Source organism: Girardinichthys multiradiatus, chromosome 23 (assembly GCF_021462225.1).
Source record: "Girardinichthys multiradiatus isolate DD_20200921_A chromosome 23, DD_fGirMul_XY1, whole genome shotgun sequence".
Classification (NCBI taxonomy): Eukaryota; Metazoa; Chordata; class Actinopteri; order Cyprinodontiformes; family Goodeidae; genus Girardinichthys; species Girardinichthys multiradiatus.
The window spans coordinates 13,764,147-13,790,738 of record NC_061815.1 but is presented as its reverse complement, the minus strand read 5'-3'; the positions used below and the strand labels follow the sequence as shown (position 1 = coordinate 13,790,738).

Sequence of the window (26,592 nt, the reverse complement as noted above, 5' to 3'; positions counted from 1 at the left end):
CAAGTGTTGTTCACTACCCACCATCTTGTTGGTATGATATACTTTTTTCTTAAATGCTATGTCAGTAATACACCATATTTACAGTTAGGGTCAACATTTTTCATAATGCTGGTAGATTTTCATGTGGAATTATTTTCATTTCACCAAGAACTTGCTATCTATTAGGAAATAAGATAATAAGACAACAGACAAGTAGTGTTATTTTAGAAAAAAATCCTTTCTTTGTTTTTTGCATTTTAACAATAATGGCATGTTGAAAATAATTTATACATTTCTCACTGACATTACATTAATCAAACTCTTCTTAAATTTGCTGGCAAGCTTTTAGCATGTTTCCACCAGTATTTTTGACAGTTCATCTTTTGTAATAAGATGAATGTCTCCAAGGTTAATATGCCTCTTTGCCATCACCCTAATCTTCAGGTCCCTTCACTAATTTTCTATCAGATTTAAATTTTGACTCTGGCACAGCCACTTCAAAACGTAACTATTACTATTACTATTACTATTACTATTACTATTACTATTACTGTTACTAGCAGGAGTGGCTTGACACAAGGAATGCAACATTTGTAGCCCAGGTGTAGGATTTGTCAGTGCGTACTGGTTGTTGATCCACTGACTCCACCCTGAGTCCACTCCTTGTGAAGCTCCCCCAAATGGATTTGGAATGGATTTTGCTTGGCAATCTTGTCAAAGCTGTGATTATCTCCGTTGGTGGTGCTTCTTTTCCTACCACAGTTTTTTCCTTCCACTCAGTTTTCTATGAAAATGCTTGGATCCAACACTCTCAACAACCAGCTTCTTTAACAATGACCGTTAGTGGCTTACCCTGCTTGTGAGGGATGTCAATGACTGTCTTCTAGACATCTGTCAAGTCAGTGATCTTTTTCCATGATTGTGTAGCCTACTGAGAGTTCATTTAGAGCCTCAAGGAACCTTTGCAGGCATTTCAGCTAATTAGCTGACGAGAGTGTGGCACCAGGAGTTTCCAATATTGTACTTTTGTACAATATTCTAATTTTCTGAGACACAAAATTTTGTGTTTTCATTGTCTGTAAGCGATATCACAATTACAGGAAATGAAAGCTTGAAATGTTTCACTCTATATGTAATGAATCTATATAATATATGAATTTTACTTTCTGAAACGAGTAACAAAAACAATTAAACTTTTTTACAATATTCAAAAATTTTGAGATATACCTTTTTTGCGTATGTTTATATATATATGTGTGTGTTTGTGTGTGTGTGTGTGTGTGTATACATATATATATATACTGCTCTATATTTACTCTCACTCACTTAAAACTGTGCACTTATATTTATATTATATTGTAGATATGTTTGTACTGTTTAATTTGTACTGTATTGCACCGACTACGCCAAAACAAATTCCTTGTATGTCCAAAAACGTACTTGGCAATAAAGCTTTTCTGATTCTGATTCTGATTCTGATTCTGATATATATATATATATATATATATGTATACACACACCTTTTGCTTTGATTACTGCTCCGCACACTCTTGGCATTCTGTTGATGAGCTTCAAGAGGTAGTCACCTGAAATGATTTTCACTGCACAGGTGTGCCCTGTCAGGTTTAATAAGTGGGATTTCAAGCCTTATAAATGGGGTTGGGACCATCAGTTGTGTTGTGCAGGAGGTGGATACAGTACACAGCTGATAGTCCTACTGTTAGAATTTGTATTATGGCAAGAAAAAAGCAGCTAAGTAAAGAAAAACGAGTGGCCATCATTTCTTTAAGAAATAAAAGTCAGTCAGTCCGAACAATTGGGAAAACTTTGAAAGTGTCCCCAAGTGCAGTCGCAAAAACCATCAAGCGTTACAAAGAAACTGGCTCACATGAGGACCGCCCCAGGAAAGGAAGACCAAGAGTCACCTCTGCTGCAGACGATAAGTTTATCCGAGTCACCAGCCTCAGAAATCGCAAGTTAACAGCAGCTCATATTAGAGAACAGGTCATTGCCACACAGAGTTCTAGCAGCAGACACATCTCTAGAACAACTGTTAAGAGGAGACTGTGTGAATCAGGCCTTCATGATAAAATAGCTGCTAGGAAACCACTGCTGAGGACAGGCAACAAGCAGAAGAGACTTGTTTGGGCTAAAGAACACAAGGAATGGACATTAGACCAGTGGAAATCTGTGCTTTGGTCTGATGAGTCCAAGTTTGAGATCTTTGGTTCCAACCACCGTGTCTTTGTGCGGCGCAGAAGAGGTGAACGGATGGACTCTACATGCCTGGTTCCCACCGTGAAGCATGGAGGAGGAGGTGTGATGGTGTGGGGTTGCTTTGCTGGTGACACTGTTGGGGATTTATTCAAAATTGAAGGCATACTGAACCAGCATGGCTACCACAGCATCTTGCAGCGGGATGCTATTCCATCCGGTTTGCGTTTAGTTGGACCATCATTTATTTTTCAACAGGACAATGACCCCAAACACACCTCCAGGCTGTGTAAGGGCTATTTGACCAAGAAGGAGAGTGATGGGGTGCTGCGCCAGATGACCTGGCCTCTACAGTCACCGGACCTGAACCCAATCGAGATGGTTTGGGGTGAGCTGGACCGCAGAGTGAAGGCAAAAGGGCCAACAAGTGCTAAGCATCTCTGGGAACTCCTTCAAGACTGTTGGAAAACCATTTCAGGTGACTACCTCTTGAAGCTCATCAACAGAATACCAAGAGTGTGCGGAGCAGTAATCAAAGCAAAAGGTGACTACTTTGAAGAACCTAGAATATAAGACACATTTTCAGTTGTTTCACACTTTTTTGTTCAGTATATAATTCCACGTGTTAATTCATAGTTTTGATGCCTTCAATGTGAAGCTACAATATTCATAGTCATGAAAATAAAGAAAACTCTTTGAATGAGAAGGTGTGTCCAAACATTTGGTCTGTACTGTGTGTGTGTGTGTGTGTGTGTGTTCCTGTCTTGGCATCACAGTGAGAACCATTTTCCCAATTTCACCATCAAATTGAGGACCGTTTGTACCAAAGTGAGGACATTTTGCTGGTCCTCACGACCTATTTTGCTAACGGTTAGGGTTAGGACTAAGATGTGAATTGAGTTTAGGTTAAGGTTAGGGTTAGGCATGAACTGGTAATGGTTAGGTTTAGGATTATTGTCAGGGTTAGGGCATAGAAAGGGTTGAAAATGACTGAAAATCAATGGAAGTCAATGGGAGTCAACAGATGGTCCTCACTACATATAGCAAAACAAGAGTGTGTGTGTGTGTGTGTGTGTGTGTGTGTGTGTGTGTGTGTGTGTGTGTGTGTGTGTGTGTGTGTGTGTGTGTGTGTGTGTGTGTGTGTGTGTGTGTGTTCCTGTCTTGGCATCACAGTGAGAACCATTTTCCTGATTTCACCATCAAATTGAGGACCGTTTGTACCAAAGTGAGGACATTTTGCTGGTCCTCACGACCTATTTTGCTAACGATTAGGTTTAGAACTAAGGTATGAATTGACTTTAGGTTAAGGTTAGGGTTAGGTATGCACTGGTAATGGTTAGGTTTAGGGTTATTGTCAGGGTTAGGGCATAGAAAGGGTCAATGGGAGTCAACACATGGTCCTCACTACATATAGCAAAACAAGAGTGTGTGTGTGTGTGTGTGTGTGTGTGTGTGTGTGTGTGTGTGTGTGTGTGTGTGTGTGTGTGTGTATTATGTGATATATTGCATTATATTATACAATTTATTGAAGTATATTTTTGTCTCATAAGGGTGAGACCAAAAACCTTTGCTGGAGAAAAAGAAAAGACAGATAAAAACAGGCTGAATGTTGTTTCAAATAGAAACTGAATTCAAGTGTGAAACTTTAAACATCCTTTAAACATGTCAGTTTGTCTGCTTAAATGAAGTGAAAAATTAACTAAGACCGCCATTAAGAGAAACGAGCCACAAACGTTTGTAAACCGTGTCTGAATAGTTGACACCCACCTGCTTGGTAGGATCAAAGTATTTCTCCTTGCACATTAGGAAAATACAGGGGACTCATTTCAAGCCCTCAAAGGGCCACATAGATGCTTAGCCACACATTCCCCATGTCAGAGGCAAACAAAGGAAGTTTTCTGTAAAGAAGGAAGGCATGCTGTTTCCCTCACAGGCCTCACCTGTGCTGACCAATCTCAATAGCACCAACAATCCCAAGCCCTGGAGGGAGATAGGTGAGGGTTTATGTTGTCACTGGTGGATGTTTTACAATCAGGTGTAATACATCTTGCAGTTAATGTTTATTTTAACAGGGACTACCTCAGTCCTTCAGTGTGACCCAGAAATATGCCGCCTGTAATCACAGGCATTCATTCTGCTTCTGCTTTGTCAAAAAACAACATTGCTTTCTGTGATCTGTAAATTGTCTCTTTGGTTTTAGTGAGAAAGACGTCCTAATAAATACAATCAATGCTGGTTTTACAGGATCATTTCTGTTTAAACGCTTAGATCTCTTTTTAATCCTTGCTGTTTGGTATGATAGAGGTCTGGTAGACTGTGTATAAGGTTAGAGAACATAAATCACTCTTTAAAATCAAAATTATTATTTCTTTTTATGTACTGCGTGTAGTGTTTTGTATGTTTCCCAAGCTGAAAAATCTTAGGTTTGCATTTTTGCTTTATTTTAAGATAAATTAACTCCAAATTACTAACTCAAAGCAGGTAGTTTATTTCTTTTGAATGTTATTTATTTATTCATTTGACTGACTGATTTAATCTCCCCATCATAAATTATGGTTTCTTCTTGCCATTTTTACATAAAGCCTCGATTTGTGTAGTGCACCGCTAATAGTTGTTGTCTGAACAGATTTCCACATCTGAGCTGTGAATCTATGTAGCTCCTCCAAAGTTCCCACTGCCCTCTTGGCTGTTTCTCTGATTATTGCTCTCTGGCCCTGGGCTTGGTTCCTGGGTTCTTCTAAGGATAACAGTTTGGGTCGGTTTATGTGGACAGCTACACTTCTAAGATTTTGTTAGTAAACAACTCTAAATGTTTTTCCTTCTACTTCATTAATATAAACTAGATTGTGTTGGTCTGCCATATAAAATCACATTTCAATGCATTAAAGTCTGTGGTTGTAATAAGACAAAATGTGAAAAAATTCAAGGGCACTGCAAATTTGTGCCCATCTCAAAAGATAGATTGATTCAAATGATAAGGCATGCTGAGAGGCATTGTACAAAGAGCAGCATGATTGTTAAGTACAACATGAAACAGACCCCTAAGTCCCACAGTCAGCCATTATAGCTATCTAGAGATAAAGTAAGATTAGCCAGCTTTGAAGAGTGCTGTTTTAAGACCAACAAAGAAGAGTGAAAATAAGCTTGGCACAACAGCTAGACCTCACTGTAGATCATATAACCCAGCTGCCCTTGCACTGCAAGTCGGGACCTCAGACTTAATTTGAAAGAGCATCAAGTCATTAGTAAAACATGACTGAGAGCCCATCTGTTTGACCTCCTGGCCACCTAATACATGTTGAAGCTCAGGGTCAACTTAGAAGGGTGTGCAAGAGATGTGTGCACATACTTTTGTTTGAAGCCAGCAACATTTCCCTCTGAGAAGCAGTAGCATCCACAAGTATTGTCTTTTTCATTTGCTGTAATGTTGTAGGTCATAGAACAGATGAAGGAAAAGAAGCTGATGACAGGGTACTTTCATGTTTCTTATCGTCACGTTCTATCAGAACGATCGAGATGGGCCAGACAAAGTACCACCAGGTCCCGTAGGTTTGAGCAGAATTTCTTCTGTTTCATCATATCTGCTTGTCTTTACTCTCTAGGAGAGATGAGAAGTTGGTGGTCTGAGCATTCAGGCCAAACTGAAAAAAGCAGAGGGAACTTCAATAACAGATAAGTATAGTTTTATTCAAGCTGAGGCATCTTTGCATTATGCTGAACTTGGAAGAAAAAGGAGTTGGATGAAAAGGGTACAAAAGAAAAGCTCTGATAAACTACACACATCGTCTCACGCAACACTTCTCAGACAAAGATAGCGTACTCATCTCTCTAAGCTTTTGTGGAGGTTTAAAATGGGTCCACGTGAAAATGCAGGGGAATCTCACCATTATAAATAAACACATAATAAAACAAACTAATGTTTCGCTGACTTTTCCTGTGTCTGTATATCAGATTTTGCTTTCATCTTAGAAAGTATGAATTTCCTCCCAGCACACTGTGCCGTCTCCCTTGGCTCTTATACAGCATGTGCTGTGATGATGTTCCAAGATGTCACTAGATGTCTATCACACACAGTCACGATGATGGTAGCGTGAGTTTGAAGCAAAGTATAAGGAAAGCATAGATTTTGCACTTTTTCAAATTTCAAATGCATGCAATTTCTTTTTATACTGGATTCTGTACAGGTTGGGGCTGGTGCTGGTGCTCTACACTGGCAGACCACAGGCCAAAGACAAGGTAGATCCTGGACAGAGCCCTCAAAGAAATGCACAAGACAGACAACTACAGGGGTTGGACAATGAAACTGAAAACCTGTCATTTTAGTGTGGGAGGTTTCATGGCTAAATTGACCAGCCTGGTAGCCAGTCTTCATTGATTGCACATTGCACCAGTAAGAGCAGAGTATGAAGGTTCAATTAGCAGGGTAAGAGCACAGTTTTGCTCAAAATATTGAAATGCACACAACATTATGGGTGACATACCAGAGTTCAAAGGAGGACAAATTGTTGGTGCACGTCTTGCTGGCGCATCTGTGACCAAGACAGCAAGTCTTTGTGATGTATCAAGAGCCACGGTATCCAGGGTAATGTCAGCATACCACCAAGAAGGACGAACCACATCCAACAGGATTAACTGTGGACGCAAGAGGAAGCTATCTGAAAGGGATGTTCGGGTGCTAACCCGGAGCTAACCCGGATTGCATCCAAAAAACATAAAACCACGGCTGCCCAAATCACGGCAGAACTAAATGTACACCTCAACTCTCCTGTTTCCACCAGAACTGTCCGTCGGGAGCTCCACAGGGTCTATATACACGGCCGGGCTGCTATAGCCAAACCTTTGGTCGCTCATGCCAATGCCAAACGTGGGTTTCAATGGTGCAAGGAGTGCAAATCTTGGGCTGTGGACAATGTGAAACATGTATTGTTCTCTGATGAGTCCACCTTTACTGTTTTCCCCACATCCGGGAGAGTTACGGTGTGGAGAAGCCCCAAAGAAGCGTACCACCCAGACTGTTGCATGCCCAGAGTGAAGCATGGGGGTGGATCAGTGATGGTTTGGGCTGCCATATCATGGCATTCCCTTGGCCCAATACTTGTGCTAGATGGGCACGTCACTGCCAAGGACTACCAAACCATTCTTGAGGACCATGTGCGTCCAATGGTTCAAACATTGTATCCTGAAGGCGGTGCCGTGTATCAGGATGACAATGCACCAATACACACAGCAAGACTGGTGAAAGATTGGTTTGATGAACATGAAAGTGAAGTTTAACATCTCCCATGGCCTGCACAGTCACCAGATCTAAATATTATTGAGCCACTCTGGGTTGTTTTGGAGGAACGAGTCAGGAAACGTTTTCCTCCACCAGTATCACGTAGTGACCTGGCCACTATCCTGCAAGAAGAATGGCTTAAAATCCCTCTGACCACTGTGCAGGACTTGTATATGTCATTCCCAAGACCAATTGACGCTGTATTGGCCACAAAAGGAGGCCCTACACCATACTAATACATTATTGTGGTCTAAAACCAGGTGTTTCAGTTTCATTGTCCAACCCCTGTATGTAAATCATAGTAAAACACACTGACACCTATGATTAATTTAGAGTGATCCATTAAGCTAACATGCACGTTCTGGCCACAGTGTCACTGCGCATCCTTGCAAATACATCAACATCCATTTTTTTTCCATCCAGCAACTGTTCTCCGCTTGTCTGAGATTGGGTTGCGGTGGTAGCAGTTCCAACAGAAAAAGAATCAAGAACAAAATCCATACATCCACCTCCCAGCAACATTCTCCAGCTCATTCTGGGGAATCACAAGGCATTCCAAGGACAGAAGGGGTATATAGTCCCTCCAGCGAGTTCCTGGTCTCATCTGACTCCTTTATGTAAGGAAGAGCTCCCAGGATGACTGAGATCCTTGTAGTAAAGGGCATTTTGTAATCTGGGCTTGTGGCCGCTGGTAGGCTCTCCAATGGCAAATTTGCCTCAGGTCAAGCATCAGACTAAGAGCATTTAAAGGATGTTGATGAAACAATATCACAGAAAAAGTTTACATTTGCATGACCCTGACAAAAGATGGCCCCTTCTTGAAGTGAAGTTAGTCATCAAGTGTTGGAGCCTGGTGTTGGAGCCTTAGGAAGTTGGAGTCACTTACAATATGACCCAATGGCAAACGAGAGAAGGGACATGGGCAGGCAAATTCCCAGTGTCACAGTCTCTATGGATAACCATTTTCTATACCCATCTAATCCTTGTAGTGATCTGTGTGAGATACACCCTGGTGTACACCCAGTGGTTTCCAGTCCATCGCAGGAAAGCATACAGATACGTCAGGAAAAACAAACATGCATGCACCCACTCAAACCCTCAGCCAATTTAGATTGGCCACTTAACCAAAGATGCATGTTATTAGATGTGGAGAACATTCAAACCCTGCACAGAAAGACTCTTGAAAGGACTAGAACCCACAACTTTCTTGCTGTGAAGTAGCATGAATGACACCTGTGCCACAGTGCTGCCTTACTTCTAACCATGTAATAATATTTCCTAAAACTAAGCACTCTTGAGCCTATTTGTCAATACTAAACTGTGTGGCTGTCTTGCTTCACGTTATAACCTAGAGCTAGTGAAAACACAAAAGTGTTGATGAAAGTAACTTTCATCAACCACGTTTACAGCAAATCGTTGGCAGGTGTACATCTTTACTCACAACATATCCCATGGTGCATTGGGGTGAGGTCACTACGTAATATATAGGACCAATCCAATTTCCACACTGAATTATAGCAATGACCTGCGTTCAGGATTAAGGTGTTAAACGTATTGCAGAATATTACAGTGGCCTAAAACTAATCTAGTAGTAGCTGATAAATAAAGGGAACTGTAAGGCAAATGAAAGAAATATCAAACTGAATGAAGACAGGAAGCCTATTTCCCTTACAAGGAATGGGTTCATCAGAACCTCTATAGGGTCACTGGATTTTGATGTGTGCCAAATTGGAAATGCAAAGATGGTTGTTCGTAAAGGTGCATCCATCAAAGTTTTGATTGATATGTTTCCAAAAATCCAAACCTGGGGTCTTTCTTCATGGAGTTTGCATGTTTTTCCCATGCATGCCTGGGTTCTCTTTAAGTACTCTGGCCTTCTCCCACAGTGGAAAAAACATAGCTGTTAGGTTATTGGTTGCTCTAAATTCCCCTTAGGGATGAGTGTATGCATGCATGGTTGTGTGTCTCTGTGCCTTGTGGTTATGGACTGGAGACTTGACCATTGTGTAGCCTGCCTCTCACCCAATGTGGGTATAGAGGATGGATGGATGAATCAAAGTTGCCTTTTGGTATTTTCTTTCTGGACTTTCTATATAAGTTTGATTTCTGTGTACCTTTCAAATTTTTTACCTTAAACTTGTACCAATTTTCAACCTTGCAGTTTTTCTTGGTCTAAACATGAAAAAAATAGGTCTAAACCAGAGTTATGTATACACTTAACATTGACTGGCATCTAAATGAGGTCTACATGTAGCTGCAATGTGGAAAGCAAGTAAATTGCTCAGTGGGATGTATGTATGTATCAGCAAACGCATGTTATATGGGTTGGCAGTTTGTGGTGGATTTGGTTATACAACATTGAAGACAGTCCTTGTCTTCCAGATTGTTCATCTAAAGGAATGCATGAGGTGTGTGAGCTTGCATCTAAAAACAATGACCAGAGCACTGGATGCCAGGAGTAGTTTGATGTTGATTTTGGAACCTGCTGCCTTGCAAGGAATGGACAACACTGAACATAATAATAATAATATTGAATAAAGAAGAGCTGCTTGGTGGCATAGTTGGTAGCACTGTTGCCTTGTAGCCAGAAGGTCCTGGGTTCTACTCCTGCCCAGGGGACTTTCTGCATGGAGATTGAATGTTCTCCCGTGCATGCATGGGTTCTCTCTGGGTTTTCCGGCTTCCTCCCACAGTCCAAAAACATGAGTGTTAGGTTAATTGGTCTCTCTACACCACCCTTAGGTGTAAATGGGTGTGTGCATGGTTGTTTGTCCTATATGTTGCTCTGTGATGGACTGGCAACCTGTCGAGGGTGTACCCTGCTTCTCGTCCATAGTCTGCTGTAGATGGGAACCTGCAACTCAGTATGGAAAAACTTGGTATAGAAAATGTATGGATGAGTTAAGATGTTGCTGTTCATATTTACTCCATATCTTATAAAAACAAACCATAATTTTCATTAGCTGCAAATCATAATGTTCACCAAACACATATGTTAAGTTGCCCCAATGACAAACCCATGCCAAAATATACACTATTATAACAGATCAGTTTGACTCTAGTAAAACCTTCACATTGTTGCTGTAGTACTGTAACCTTGACTCTGTACCTGGGTACTCAAGGCATGTAATTTGCCCCTTTCCGTTGCTCTAGTACATGTTCTTGCATGGGGGCTGCGTCGGGAATCCCCAGGTCCCCAATAAAGAGCGAGCTCTTCTCACCTCCAACAACGTTGCCAGGTGTTTGCTTAAAAATACACATTTTCTCTCACTAATGATCCATTATGTTACTCTATAAATTGCCTGCATGCTGCTGTGATTGCTGTTTTTGTACTCTAAAATAATGTTGTTTTTTTATTTATATTCTGGCCTTCCCGCTGGTAAATAGTGTGCAATAAATAACCTCTGTTATTATATTCTGTCTGTACACTGTTAGCTGGGAAATTTAGAACGGCAAATTAAACTGAGACAAGAAAAAGCAGACATAAATAACTCAAATTTAAATAATGTTTAAGCTCTATTTAATTAGTCAGAAATGTCATTTGAGAGATCAATGTCTCAGATTGTTGAAGATGATAAAGCACTGCTCTATTTGTCAGTAGGGGCCCCTGAAGGTCCCAGACAATCTGATGTCCACGCGCTTTCTCCTGCACTCTGACATTTTCTCAGCAGTATGAGGTTACACTAGAATAAAGAGACATCTACAGCATTAAGGCTGCATTTTAAAGACCCCCCACAGACAGTCTTATTTTTGGGGACATTGTGACAAACTGTCTAAAGTTTTTGGTAAACAAAGTGCCCTCCGAATAAGAACTGACTGGAGCTTGTATTTTTAGGTGACGCGCATGTATCAGAGGCTACTTCTGGCACCAACTTCTGTTTGGTTGGATGACCTATGACCCATAAAGGTGTCACTGAATATTAAAAAAGGGGCAAAGGCAATCTTCTTGGTAATCTTCAATGGCTGCAGGTTAGGAGGTTCACAGCCCACCCATAAGGGATGCAAGGCTGAGGAGGATGTAGAGTCCCAGGTAGTCCAGTATTTTTCAAGTACAAACCACAGGAAAACACATTCAGACAGAGACAAAGAAGTCCTACATCTACATACTTTCAATGGAATATTGGCTTCACAGAGTTTATTGTTTGAGATCAATGTGACACTGTGGTGTAGCCACCTGAGACCCAGTTTCAAGTTAGATCCTGCTGGCAATAAATAAGTTGAGCTTTGAATCGAAATATATCTGCAAGAGAAAGATCACAACTTGGAAAGTTGCAGGCAGACACTCTGTGGCATTCTTGATTACAGCGGGGGTCCCTCAGGAAGAAGAGGTTATAGGATCTCTGAAAAGACGGCCATTGTTCGTCATTTTTGGCAAAACGTCTCTCTAAAATTGAGAAGAAGTAAAAGCAAGCCAGTGGACCAATGTGATAGTGGGCCTTGAAAACAGAGAGTGCTGTTGCATGAGTGAAAAGCGCCTTATGTCAAAAATAATTGGCCTGTCCTGAAAAACAAGCTTGCAAGCTCTGATTTGATTCCCTCCTGTTTGGCTCAAGTTACTTCCTGTCTGCTTAAAGCATGTTTGGCATGACAATGAAGCTCCAAGATAGATGAGGGGACATTCAGGTCTTACCCACCAGAGTGATAAATGTAATTAATTACCTCTCATTTCCCCTTTCCTAAAGAACAATGTTCTATTTAAACTATTTATATTTTGTTGGTCTAATTCCATGATTCCCCACAAAGCTTGTAATGAAAGTGGAAGAAAGTAGCTAAAAACCATACAAATCTCACAGAAAAACATATTTACCAACACTCACACCCATGGAGACAATTTTCACTAGTTACTGACAGGGTTTGAGAGCTGTTGTAGTAGTTTTCATGCAAGCAAATAGTATTAATAGCTTTGTTCAAGTTCCCAGCAGTTCAAAGTGGCAATAAGGATGAACTTTGACAATCTCTGGAAGATATTAGAGAATTAAATATTGAGGGCAAGCTGGATGACCAACTGTTGAGCTGTCAGACAGCTGATCTAGGCCAGGGACCCCCTTCCCCAAAAACACCACGAGGAAGCCCCCACAGTTCAGATAACCCTTACCCCAACACCCCTGACACTGTCAGAGAGCATGTACAGGTCCTTCTCAAAATATTAGCATATTGTCATAAAGTTCATTATTTTCCATAATGTCATGATGAAAATTTAACATTCATATATTTTAGATTCATTGCACACTAACTGAAATATTTCAGGTCTTTTATTGTCTTAATACGGATGATTTTGGCATACAGCTCATGAAAACCCAAAATTCCTATCTCACAAAATTAGCATATTTCATCCGACCAACAAAAGAAAAGTGTTTTTAATACAAAAAACGTCAACCTTTAAATAATCATGTACAGTTATGCACTCAATACTTGGTCGGGAATCCTTTCGCAGAAATGACTGCTTCAATGCGGCGTGGCATGGAGGCAATCAGCCTGTGGCACTGCTGAGGTCTTATGGAGGCCCAGGATGCTTCGATAGCGGCCTTTAGCTCATCCAGAGTGTTGGGTCTTGAGTCTCTCAACGTTCTCTTCACAATATCCCACAGATTCTCTATGGGGTTCAGGTCAGGAGAGTTGGCAGGCCAATTGAGCACAGTGATACCATGGTCAGTAAACCATTTACCAGTGGTTTTGGCACTGTGAGCAGGTGCCAGGTCGTGCTGAAAAATGAAATCTTCATCTCCATAAAGCTTTTCAGCAGATGGAAGCATGAAGTGCTCCAAAATCTCCTGATAGCTAGCTGCATTGACCCTGCCCTTGATAAAACACAGTGGACCAACACCAGCAGCTGACACGGCACCCCAGACCATCACTGACTGTGGGTACTTGACACTGGACTTCTGGCATTTTGGCATTTCCTTCTCCCCAGTCTTCCTCCAGACTCTGGCACCTTGATTTCCGAATGACATGCAGAATTTGCTTTCATCCGAAAAAAGTACTTTGGACCACTGAGCAACAGTCCAGTGCTGCTTCTCTGTAGCCCAGGTCAGGCGCTTCTGCTGCTGTTTCTGGTTCAAAAGTGGCTTGACCTGGGGAATGCGGCACCTGTAGCCCATTTCCTGCACACGCCTGTGCACGGTGGCTCTGGATGTTTCTACTCCAGACTCAGTCCACTGCTTCTGCAGGTCCCCCAAGGTCTGGAATCGGCCCTTCTCCACAATCTTCCTCAGGGTCCGGTCACCTCTTCTTGTTGTGCAGCGTTTTCTGCCACACTTTTTCCTTCCCACAGACTTCCCACTGAGGTGCCTTGATACAGCACTCTGGGAACAGCCTATTTGTTCAGAAATGTCTTTCTGTGTCTTACCCTCTTGCTTGAGGGTGTCAATAGTGGCCTTCTGGACAGCAGTCAGGTCGGCAGTCTTACCCATGATTGGGGTTTTGAGTGATGAACCAGGCTGGGAGTTTTAAAGGCCTCAGGAATCTTTTGCAGGTGTTTAGAGTTAACTCGTTGATTCAGATGATTAGGTTCATAGCTCGTTTAGAGACCCTTTTAATGATATGCTAATTTTGTGAGATAGGAATTTTGGGTTTTCATGAGCTGTATGCCAAAATCATCTGTATTACGACAATAAAAGACCTGAAATATTTCAGTTAGTGTGCAATGAATCTAAAATATATGAATGTTAAATTTTCATCATTACATTATGGAAAATAATGAACTTTATCACAATATGCTAATATTTTGAGAAGGACCTGTAGAATGTCTTCAGGTAAATCTCCCATGCAGTTTGGACATGTGTTGGTAAGCGGGAAACCCATTTGAAACATCTTGTCTCCTGTGTAGTGCATTCTATGAGGGATTTTTTTATTGTGTGAGCTGAAGGCTGACATTTTGAGTCGGTCTAAAATTGTTAATGGAAATCTTGCTCTAATAGTTAATATCTGTACCAGTAGACAAATCAGCATCCCATTTACTGACAGGAAATTAGATTGTTAAATCTACCTCTAAAGGTTGTCAGTAGGTTTTAGAGATTAACTTTGGGGGTTGAAGTTTAAAGAAACCAGATGAAGTTCTATGTTAATGTGTCAGTCAGTCATTTTCTACCGCTTATTCCATAGTGGGTCGCGGGGAAGCTGGTGCCTATCTCCAGCAGTCTATGGGCGAGAGGCGGGGTACATCCTGGACAGGTCGCCAGTCCATCGCAGGTGTTAATTTGTTTAATCTTAAATTTGAACTGGATAACAGATTTTAGTGGGTGATTATCAAAAATATTATTAGTATCAATACCATAGGTTCTTGTAAAACATTCTAAAAATTGTATAAATTTCTTTAGGGTGATTATTTGGCATACTTACTGTCAGTTATTATTGAAATTGTTACTTTTTCTTCTTTATTGTTTTACAATTGACTAACAAGAGGTTTGCTAGATTTATTGCTATGATCAAATTTCTCCAACCGCAATCTCTGTATTTGGAATTGTATTCTGGCCTCTATTATTTCATGAAGTTCTAATTTTAGTTTTCTGCTTCCACTTGCAAGTACTGCTTGATCTCCCACATCTAAAGGACGATCTACATCACTGAAATCCTCTGAAAACAGAGAAATTACATAAATATTCAAGTTTCTTACTTTGTGTTTGTGCTTTGCATCATCTGGGAGTGAAGACAGAGGGCGACAATGGGTCTCCTGACATGTAATACAATAAACTATTTAATAGACTAAAATAAATGTAGAAACTTGCAAAAAAGTTGAATTTAAGCTTTGTAAGTAACTGTATTATGAGGTACCACTGGGCAAGTTGTAGACTGTGTTTCTGCGCTGCCTAGCTTTATCAATCCATCGATTTTCTATATATGCTCAATTGCTGCAGGGGGTTGGTGCGTATACCCCAGAGGTCAGTGGATGATGGGCATGGTGCACTCTGGACAGTTCACCAAGTCACCAGTCCATCACAAAGTAACACAGAAAGACACAGGAAGCACAGGTATGCATGCACACACCCACTTAAGGACAATTTAGAGGGGCCAATTAAGGCTATTATATAAGTTGTCAGAGGATGGAAAGACGCCGGAGTACCCAAGGAGAACCCACACATGCAAATGGAGAACAACCCCACACAGAAAGGCCCGGCCTGGGTTCAAACAACTGTGCCACCATGGAGCTCACAGTAAATTAACTTAACTAGCTTCCAGCTTCAATAGCCCAAAGCTTGCTGTAGAGTCACGATTAGATTAGAGCGAATGAACCAATATGGGTGTTTTTAAAATCAGGGCAGTTGATGGCCAATATTCCTTGTTGATTATTTTTTATTTTATTTTATGTATACATTTTTACAATTGTTTATTTTTTCACCAGGGATTGGATTTTTTTTCCAACATTTTCCTTGGGCATGAAACATTGACATATTAATGGCAGAAATTAGCATCTTTTTCTTGCTGGACTTTCAAAGATCTGGTGGTGGACACCTTTCAGTTTACTGAAACCATCATTTGATCTTTCTCACACAAAACCTCAGATGGAGAGAGATTCCCCAGTTATGGATGAAAATGCTGGAGCTACTTGCTTCAAGACCCATTCCCAACTTATTGCTCACTAAGTTTAATCTGATCGTAAATTTGCATCAGAAAGTTGTCTCTCTAAACATCGTCTGGGGTCTCCTGGGGCATCATATTTTTTTAAATGTCAGCCATCAGATGACATTTTTAAAAATAGTAAATATCATCCTAATGTCATGGCTTCCCTCTTGTCAAGATGTTTCATGTTTCCTTTCATGCTGTGTCCTGCTTTGGTCATCTGTCCATAGTTGCTGGCTCTGTGCTGAGATGTCGGCAGTGGCCCTTATCCTGGATTTTCTTTTTCTTGTTGCTGCTGGCCTGGAAGCATGTCCAGCTGTCCCATCATTCTGTCAGCGCTGCTGTCTCCCTCAGTCTCAGATTAAAAACGGCAAAGGAGCCGCCAGGAAAAGTGGCTGGCCCTCGTCTCTCGAGACTTATGTCAAAAATGTTTCAGTCCTCAGGTAATTTGCTACAGTCTGGGATCCTTTCACTATTTACTTCAAAGAACTTTTGCCAAAAAAAATGGGGAAGGAGCGAGAAATGAAAGGGAGGAAAAAATGATATTTAGCTGTGGGTAGTGAAAGATCTACATTCTTGAGTATTGACATGTGATCTCAGCGAGGAGTCCTCCTCCACTAGGGAAACTAACTGAGTCTGCAAAGGTCTTTAAATGTTACTGATAAAAAGCAGCGAGCACATGCGCTGGCTTCCAGAAAACAGCAAAGTTAAACAAATTGATTCAACTCCAAAAGAATGCACAGTACTCCTACACAAATCGACAGCTTAGCAGATAGTGCACTAGACAGTAGAGTTTAAGGCTTGATAAAACAAGACACTGTATAGTTGAATATATTTTTGCCATTGCATTATTCTTTTTGGACAAAAAAAGGTGAGATGATTGTGAAGCACACCGGTCCTGCTTAGAAAGTTTGTTAAAATGGCCTAAATCCGACTAAAATGAACTGAAACTTTTTTGTTGTTTATTTTCCATATGCAAGAAGGGGTACAATAATGTTTATTTTAAATAATGTATATTTGATTTATTCAGCTATTAATAGTCCAAACATCAATAAAGTAAGTGAACAGTAAGGATATTTTGGTGTAGTTATTTAATGGTAATTGGATGGATTTACCAGACCCTGCAATGATCAGAGTCAGTCTTCCACAGCTGTAGCTGAGCTTCAGTTAATCTTTGTTTTTTTATAAAATCATGCTGATTTGAAAAATAAATTGAATTCCATTTGTGGACATTTTAAATCAAAGCTAGTTTGCTGTGGTGGTGGCGCAGAGGTCAAACGTGTGACCTATATTCAAAGTCATTGGAGCAGCGTGTTTTGGGTTCGACTCCCAGCCAAGGTAACCTGTCCTGCATGTCTTCTCCCAAAGGCCACTAGTGCTGCCAAAACTAGTCATTAGAGTTCTTTCTTCAAAAAAAATGTTAGTTGTTCAACAAACATTAGATGATTACAACAGTAGTATTATAACATATACCTGTGAGTAAAATTATATTTAGTGGAGACATTTTATGTGAGTTAAATATTTTGTAAAACAATTTGCTGGAAAGTAATATAAAATGAACAAAATCTGGCTTCTGTTTTGTATATTTCAGTGACTGGAGCCAGCATTTTCTCTCCCTCTGAATTTTTTTCATTACACTCTAACCTCCTCACCCCGTTATATATTGATGACCCAGTCAGGATGTAGCCTGCAGGCCCTGCAGGCATAAAGCGGAGTAGAAAATGGATTGAAGACATCTTTTCTGGTGAATTCAGCTAATTTGGAAAATATGATGATAATAATAAAAACAATATTAATAAAATGTAAGGATTTAAAGTCATTTCTAAAAGTTGCCTAATAGTTGCCCATCCCTGCTGCATTACTTATATTATATACTTATATATATTTATATTATTTATTTAAATCTGAAGAATGAAATCAGATCTGGGGAGGATGTCTCACCCAACTTAACCTCATTCCAACTGCAAGTCTTAAAAACTTGAAGGAAGAAGGTTGCTGAGTTACCATGCTAATTACTATTAGCTACCATTGCCATTTAGGTTTTACAGTTGTATCATTAGTGACTGTTTTGTAATGTATAAACTGTCAGAAGTACAAATAAAAACTTTTTTTATTCAAGATTCACCATTTTATGTGTGCAGCAGCCATATTGGATTTTGAGGTTGGATTTCAAGAGACTTCTGACTTTTTCAGGTCCAAAGTCTGACTTCAAAGGAGATTTAGATCATTTTTTTGGCTTGAAACCTGAACCTGACTTGAACCTGAAACTCTGTTTGTACTGAAAATGTAGCATATGTTCTAGCTGGAAGTGGGAAAATCATTGAAGATTTCTAATTGTAGTGCTAATCGATCAGGCTATCAACCTGATATTTCTCAGCAACTTTGGCTACGCTGCAGCCAAAGTTTCATCAAAATAGCTCGGACAGTAACTGAAGCGTAAAAAACAGTAGCCAATGTATCTGTAGCTATCACTTTCTTTTATGTACATAGCAGCCATCATGAATGAGAACTCTTCAACTTTGCAAGTAAGAATTCTGACTTCAGGTTATGTTCCAGTTCAATGTTGCTTAAGTTCCTGCTGGAAATTAAAAGAATATTAGGGTTTCACATATTGTTGTGTTTGGTGACCATGCTTGTTACTAGCAAAACAAGCTGGTAATGCATTTCACAGCATTATGTCAATTGAAACGCTGTAGTAACATAGTACCAGCGAACACGCATGCTGTTTACTGCAAATACTGTCAAGGTCTGCAAGTGTATACATGTGAGATGGACGTAGCTGACACCAGCATTGTCTACGCATTTAGATTTGTGAAATGCACCAACATGCAGGAATTCAAAAACTCTCAGTAGGCCATGACGTGACATCCCATGACATCTTCCCAGCCCAACACCTTTAAATCAGGAATGCACGCAAGCAAGCAAAGAAAAAAGAAGCAGTGATTAAAGAGGGTAACAGGATAGGCTCTATTCAGCTTGTTCTGAGAAAATGCCAGGGAATTTTCAGCCACTGTCAGGTCACTCCGAGTCATGATTTCTTTCCCTATTAATTATGTGCCATGCCGCAGAAAACTTCCTCTTCTCAGTGAACGACCTTCGCTGCTTTCTTGAGTCGGTGCAGACTGATCAAAACACGCTGCAGAGAGTCAGTGTGGAGAACCAAGCTCCCTGTGACGTGCCAGCCCTCTTATTTCTCTGACAAAGAACAATGGCCACCTCATAACTAATGGCACTCGCACAGAGAAAGTTCCTCCAGTGAAAAGGGGAGCAAAGGGGGCAGCAAAAAAGAAACAATTATCCAAAGACATGTTGTATCATGTGGTAAATTCTGTTTTCTCAAGCCAAATCTTTTGATGCCTCCCCGTTGAAAATATTTAGAGCTCGTAATAGAGATTTAATCTTGAGATATGGACTGAGCTGAGCAATGACAGACAAAAAGAGCGAGGAATGGTGAACAGGCATGTTGGACTCATCACTGATGGAGAAGCTCAGTGATATCCCCAGTTTTGACCCCATCACAGCCCCCCTTTATTACTCTCCTCCTCAAGGAGGGATCAAGAGTCCGAACACTGCTGCTGAGCGCATTGATGTGTCAGTGCTGCCCTCTGTTGACCATAGATAAAGATGCATGTTTCCAGATCAACTTTGCCAGTTTTCCAATAATTTCGAGAATGAAAGCCAATGCAATTGATATTTAATAATACATTTCAAATACAGTCTAATAATATAACATATTGACTCTGCAACAATCCTTTCTTCAGGCGCTATCAGAAACACAGCTGAAAGAGGACTTTTCACTCTTATGGATTAGTCAGAATAATCAGTTTTGCTTTGGGTTGAAAACTACTACTACTTCTTCAAGTCAAAGACGAATGATAGCTGTTAAGCTCCTGTCACAGGGAATATATCCTCAACTATGTTAGTATTTCTTTTTCTTTATTTTATTGTTCTTATTAACATCTCTTCACCAAAGATTTGACAGTATGAGTTCCTTGTTTTGCCATGTAAACATTTTCTTTTAAACTGAAAGCTGAAGTTGTCTTGGAAAAAAGGGCTCTTTTCTACAATTCTACAGCAATAAAAACCTGCATCTGTAAACAGAAAAGCAGTCTCTGAAAACTGTTGCCTAAAATTACACATTCTGGTCCAATTAGATACTTCATTGATCCTTGCAGATGTTCTTGTGCTTTATGGAGCCCAAATGTGACAGATGTTACCATTGATTTGTATAAAATGGAACTTAGCTGGCTTTCAGACACTTTTCAGATTTTATTATGCTACAACCACAAAGTTTAATGTGGTTTTATGTGCTCGACCAACACAAAGTCAGAACAAGTCTGGTTTGCAGTTTGCTACAAACCCAGTATGGAGCACTGCAAACATGTAGTAGGTGCACTGGTCTGATAAAACCAAAGTTTAACATATTGACCACAATACAGCACAATGGCAATCCAATGATTACTCTAATGGAGGCAGTGGTGTTTGGTGGGTATTAAAGTGTCTTTCTCAAGCACACTTTAGAAAAGCTCTATAGACTAAAGGTGGAACCCCCAGTCTTCTGAAAGAAAATAAAGTAGAATAGAGTAATGGCTATAAATATAACGACCTGTAAGATTGTCTGTATGGCAACGTTAATATGACCACAAACATTATGAAAGTAGAGTTATAAAACTGTAGTGCAGAAGCTCCTGGATTCAGATATCAGAGCAGGCCCTTTCTGAATGGAGTTTACATGTTTTTCAAGTACTCCCACAGCCCACAAACATGCATGCTAAGTTATTAGCCTACACCCCACACCCCTAACTGCTATTGACTGGTAGAGACAGGAATGAAAGTCAGCTTGAGCCTTCTGCATGGAAATTCAATACATGTTTCATGTGCATGGGATTTCATGCATGCATATAGTGTGTTTGTTGACTCTTCAACTGAGTTGCCACCTCAGGGTTCTTACACCATGCAGCCTACATATAAAACACGTTTATGTTCAAATAAATAAATGTAAAAACAGAGGCTTCATTAGCTTTTGATACATAAAGTATTTATTTACAAGGATAATAGATAGGCAGTTTTATTAATCTATACACTGTACAGTCATGGATGTCCTTTGCACAGATGCAGTGAACTCCCTCTAGGAGGCTCTGCTGTCGTTGTGTCAGATGTCCAGCCTCTCATCCCATCCAGGGCCTCCAGATGGTTGACAGAGAGTCTGCTGGTGAAGCCTCCCTGTCTGGGAGTTGAAGCGGGGGTATTAATGACGTTAGCAGGGGGACGTGGAGACCAAGAGGGCTGGTGTGAGGAAGTGTGGGTGAGATACTAAGGAAGGAGGTGTTAGAGGACAGAGGTGATAGGCTGTGGGGGAAGGTGAAGGGACAGGCAAAGGACGGGAAAGAAGGAGAAGCGGTAAATGTGCACAAAGAGGGGGAGAACCAGGGGGAGGGAGGTGGAGAGAGATAGTCTTCGCATGGTGTGGAGCAGGAGAGAGGCTGAAAGGAGGGATGGGAAGGGAAAAGCAGCCAGGGAGATTCTCCTCTGCTCTCGGATGTGCAAACTGCCTCCACAGACGCACCATCAGGTTCCATCGTGTTGCTGTGGGTGGAGTTTTGTTTTGGCTCCCAGCTCCCCAAGTGATGCCTGAGTCCCTCGGTGAGGCTTGTTCTCTGTGTTGGTGTGATCCTGTGCATGTAGCGGTTCAGCTGGGCCATACACTGCTGGAAACCTGCACTCTCGCTGCTGAGGAGAGGAGCATCTCTGAACTCTGTGGCTCCAAGTTTCCCCAAAGCTGCAGGAGTCCTGAAGTCTGCACAGGGGAAAGACATGTGGTAGCAACATATATTTAAAAGCTTTTGCTTTGAAAATGAACTGTGAGGAGGTCATAAACAGTTTCTTTCATGACTGACCGTTATTCAAGTCCTTCCTATCAGTCCACTTCTTAAGATACTCCACAGCCAAGTCCAGAATTTCTGCTTTCTCTATTTTAGGATTCTGAAGTCGCTGGGGTCCGTAAGAGATAAAACAAAACAGAAAGAAACACAAGTCATCATTGACTTTAAGACTTTTGCACAGTACTGTAAGAGCTGAGATGTGACAGCTTTGACTTGACTCACGGGATCAGAGGTGGAACACAACAGCAAATTTCTTAGCTCAGCAAGACTTTGATTTATTCGATCTCTTCTTTTCTTCTCCACAACTGGCTTCAAAATCTAAAAACAGGTAAATTGATGTTTTTGGGGCTTTACAAACAGTCACCTGCAGTTAACAAAATACCTGTGGCCCCTATAAGCCACTGAGTGTACTGCAAATGTTATTGCGACACTAATTTTGGATCCAAAACTCCTTTTCCTAGAAGGTCTGGAAGGTCAGATGGTCCTTTGAACAAACCTGCAAGAGGACTTCAAGATGGCAACCCAAGAGCTGGTTTATAAGTGATAAAGCATCACAAGGATCAAATAATGCTAATAAAATGAATCAAACACATACAAAGGAAGGTTAATGGAAACAGAATTGTTCACTAATAACAATTAAAAGAAAACTGTTTCCTACCCTTTTTCTACTCTTCCCATCTTCAGGAGTTTGGCTTTGTGGTTTCCTGGTCATGTTGTCCAAAGGTCTCTGCAGAAATAAAAAAAAAACCCTGATGGTGGTGGGTGCTTATAAGTAGACCATGAAGCCTGGTTCTGATTGGCCAGCAGGTGAGAGTGAGGTCACTTAGAGGGAGAGGTTTATGGTGGGCCTGCATTCAGGATCTTGCAAATCCCTTGTACTTTTCCACAGGTTGCTACATTACCACTGCAACATTCAACGTTATTTCGGAAGATTTTCTGTGACCAACAGTAAGAGATTAATTGTGAAGTAAAAGGAAAATTATACAAGATTTTCAACATGTTTTACAAATAAAAATAAAAAAGGGTATTAAGCTCCCCCCAAGTCAATCCTTTGTAGAACTACTTTTTATTTTATTTAAATATCTTTTGGGATATATCGCTAACAGTTTTGAGCAGTTTTCTTGTCTGTGCTGAGGAAAGGCATCTCCACAGTAAAAAGGCTGCCACCACCGTGTGTCACCACGGTGTGTTTAAGGTGACGTGTAATGTTCATTTTCTGCCACTCATAATGTGTTTTGCATTTCAGCCTAAAAGTTTATTCATGGTCTCAGCTGACCAGAGCACCTGCTTCCACGTCTTTGCTGGTCCCCTACATGATTTGTTACAAACTGCTTTCTCATGCCTTTCTTTTAACACTGTCTTTCTTCTCGCCATTCTTTCAAAAGGCTTGAAATTTGGAGCACACAACTAATAGTTGTTCTGTTTGCAGACTCTTCCATCTGAGCTTTGGATCTGTGCAGCTTCTCCAGAGTTTCCATGGGACTCTTGGCTTCTCAGATTAACACTCTCCTTGTCTGTTGTGTCAATTTGGGGGCACATTCATGTCTTGGTGGGTTTGCTCTCGTGCCATAATCTTTTAAATGACTGAACAGAGCTCTGAGACATGTTCAAAACTTAAAATATTGTTTTAGAATCTAATTCTACTTCTCCACAACTTTCTCCCTGACCTGTGTTCCTTGGTCTTCATAATGCTGTTTGTTCAGTAATGTTGTCTAACAAACATTTGAGGCCTTCGCAGAAAAGATGGATTTTTACTATGAATCAGACACAGGTGGACTCTGTTTATTCATTCGGTTTCTTCTGAAGAAAATAGCACTTATTTTTATTTAGGGGCATTCAGAATTAAGGCGTATTCAAATGCATGCCACTGTTTTCATATATTTATTTGTAAGCAAAAAGTTAACACTGTGTGTCATTTTCCTTCCACTTCCCAGTTATGCAGTACTTTGTGTGTTCTGTTACATAACATCTCAGTATAATACATAGAGGTTTGTGGCTGTAACGTGATAAGATGATAAAATGGTCCAGGGGGATGAACACTTTTTTAGGGCATGCTCTTTAGACATGCACTGACTTTTACTTTACTTATTTTTTAATGTAGATTACTTTTGCTCACTGATGGCAATTTCCTTATTCCTTCTGGTTTATTTTAGCAATTCCGTGTGGATGGAGTGAAGAAGTGAGACCCTGGGAACCCGTCTTTCCACTCGTGGGAACAGAAATAAAGTGAGAAAATGAGCAGCTAAGGGGACTTTTATGACGTGTGAGACAGCAATGATTTGCTCTCATTACATAAAAAATAAAAAATGAAAAAATGTGGGAAATGTAAAGTACTTGAATCACTGGCTCAATTGTTATATGCTGAATAAATAAAGAAACTTGATTTCGAGAATGTTTCAAAGGAAACGCCTGACCTCATAAAACGGCCACATGGAGCAAAAGGTAGGATTGAAACGTACCAGTCCGCCGTGTGAGGAGGATTGTTACACCTGGGTGTTAAGAGTGCGCTGCTCTCCGCCAGGATTGTTTCCCACAATGTCTCCCAGAATCGAACCAGTTGTCCAGTTCTCGGTTGGCTCCCTTTCTTTCCTTTTTAAACGTCGTCATTGTGTTGGTGACACACACGAGCAGTCCCGATATTAGGAAGTAGACGCTTCATTTCTCCGCAAACAAAAAGCACCTTTTAAACCAATTAAGTTTCCACCCGCTGGAGCGCGAGCGCACTTTGAGGTTTATTTCTAGGGCGCGTGTCTCCAAGCATTTAAGCTCGCGCCAGCACCTACTCCCCACTTTAACAGTGGGTTATACTTAAATATTAGATGTTACCTGAATCATTTCATATCTGTAGTATATGCGGGTTAGGGGTTAGAGGTCTCCAACTTCTCTGCCATGACAACCAGCGGTGATCTCTGGACCTCCACTAATCTCTCTGCTCTTTGATTTCAAACGGAAGGATCGTTGCCTGAAAAGCCACTTAATCTCTGCAGGGAGCCCTGATCCGATCATCCCAGTGTAATCCCCTCACTTTAGCCTATTATAGGGATCCTGGAGCAATAAAGTGCGCAGAAATGACAGGCCTACATTTTATTTTATTTTATTTTATTTCAGTGCGAATTTTCATTAAAAGTTTTTTTTATATTTTGGTCAGGTAGGGGCCACTAACTGTAAAGAGGAGGGATGGTGAGTAAATCGGTAAAAGGATGCTAAGGCTGACAAATATTAAACACAATTCAACGAATTAACCATAACTGAAGGGAAAAATGCAACAGCCCGGTTACATGTGTGTCCACACCCTTTGGTGTTACAAAGTTAAAACCGATACATTTTTATTCAATTTCAGCTGCCATCTTTCCACCTTTTATCTAATTATTGATGCGCGATTATATATGTGTATTAAATACTGTCAGTTTTTTTAAATCCTTCTGCTGAGAGACAGATCGTCAAAAATGTCCAATAAGGTTATTTTTGATCCCTTGTAACCTAGGCTATAAATCTGATTCACTACAACCGTGGTCTGGAAGACTGGATGCTGAACATTTTAATTTAAGGGTGTGCACACATAAAAATGCAACCAGTTTTTTGCACCTTAACAAGAACTGCTAGTTCTTCAGATGTGTTGGTACAGAATAAATATCACATTATGTGTGGATAAGTTTTTTAATAATTTATTGTCTCATTACATAAAACCTGACAGTTTAAGGGAGATGTGGATACCCTGGTTATGTCTGAAACATATTAAAATGTGTCTGATGATATAAAAAAAAAAAAAACCAGAAGAAATCTGAAAGGAGGGGAATATTTTTCACAACACTGTATAAGTAGCTATAAGCAGCCAGACCTCCCTGCAGTTTTTAAACATGGTCTTGCTCGTAGGTGCTTTATCCTTTCTGAAGGTATTTCATGTCTTTTCTTTGGACTTTTAGGGCTTCAGCTGGTTTCTGTCCACTCCTTGTAAATAACCTGGTAGCATATAGAATAGGGTGAGCTTTAAAATGTGAAATGTGAACAAGGGGAGGATAAAAAAAGAAGTGTCAGGTTTAAAAAAAAAAACAACTACACGAACAATACCTGAAAGTCATGAAAGAAATATATTGTCAAGACCTGTGAGATGAGTCGCCTCAGTATAACAGGTTTTCCGCTAACAGCTCTTTATAATATCTGTGTTGGTTATCAAATGCTATATTTTATGTCTAAAACGTTTATGGTCAAATTGGGATTTTGAGCAAGAGTGTGACCGAGCCTAAAACTCTCCTTCTTAAAAGAGCATGTTCTTTATTACAGATTAGTATAGAAGAAACAAAGTTATAAAAGCAGCCATGCCGAACTATAACATGATTTCCCAAGTCATCTAAATGCTTTGGAAAAAAAAAAATTCCATTTGGTTAAAGGAATTTGCCATTCATTTTGCAGAAATATGGCAAGTTTCTAAATATAAAATGGCGTTTTGTAAAAATGTGTTCGCTTCTCAATCAAATATAATTCATTCTTAATTATTAAGAAAGCATGATTAGCATTCGATAAAATAATCCAGTATTTTATTTGTATTTTATTTGTATTAAATTTGTCTACGCGTCTCAAAGAAAAATAAATGTAATAAGATTTTCTGGAAAAGTACGTGTTTTCGGCTATTAACTTATAATTCTGATTGCTCTATAAATTTAACTGACTTCAAAAACAAATAAAATT

General features: G+C 40.2%; 1 protein-coding gene and 1 long non-coding RNA gene across 2 annotated transcripts; one reads left to right on the top strand and one right to left on the bottom strand.

Moving 5' to 3' along the window:
• Nucleotides 1–17,289: 17,289 nt before the first annotated feature.
• LOC124860931 lies at nucleotides 17,290–24,174 on the top strand. The gene is made up of 3 exons (XR_007036503.1): nucleotides 17,290–17,362; nucleotides 23,336–23,455; nucleotides 24,060–24,174. It is a non-coding gene; the product is annotated as an uncharacterized LOC124860931 (long non-coding RNA).
• Nucleotides 21,133–24,800, bottom strand: LOC124860930 (transcription factor HES-7-like). Its single transcript, XM_047354539.1, has 5 exons — nucleotides 24,366–24,800; nucleotides 22,565–22,633; nucleotides 22,129–22,224; nucleotides 21,922–22,015; nucleotides 21,133–21,821 (listed from the first exon to the last, which is right to left on the bottom strand). Exons 2-5 carry the CDS (start codon nucleotides 22,616–22,618, stop codon nucleotides 21,193–21,195), a joined length of 873 nt encoding a protein of 290 aa, XP_047210495.1. The 5' UTR covers nucleotides 22,619–22,633; nucleotides 24,366–24,800; the 3' UTR covers nucleotides 21,133–21,192.
• Between the last annotated feature and the right edge of the window lie 1,792 nt (nucleotides 24,801–26,592).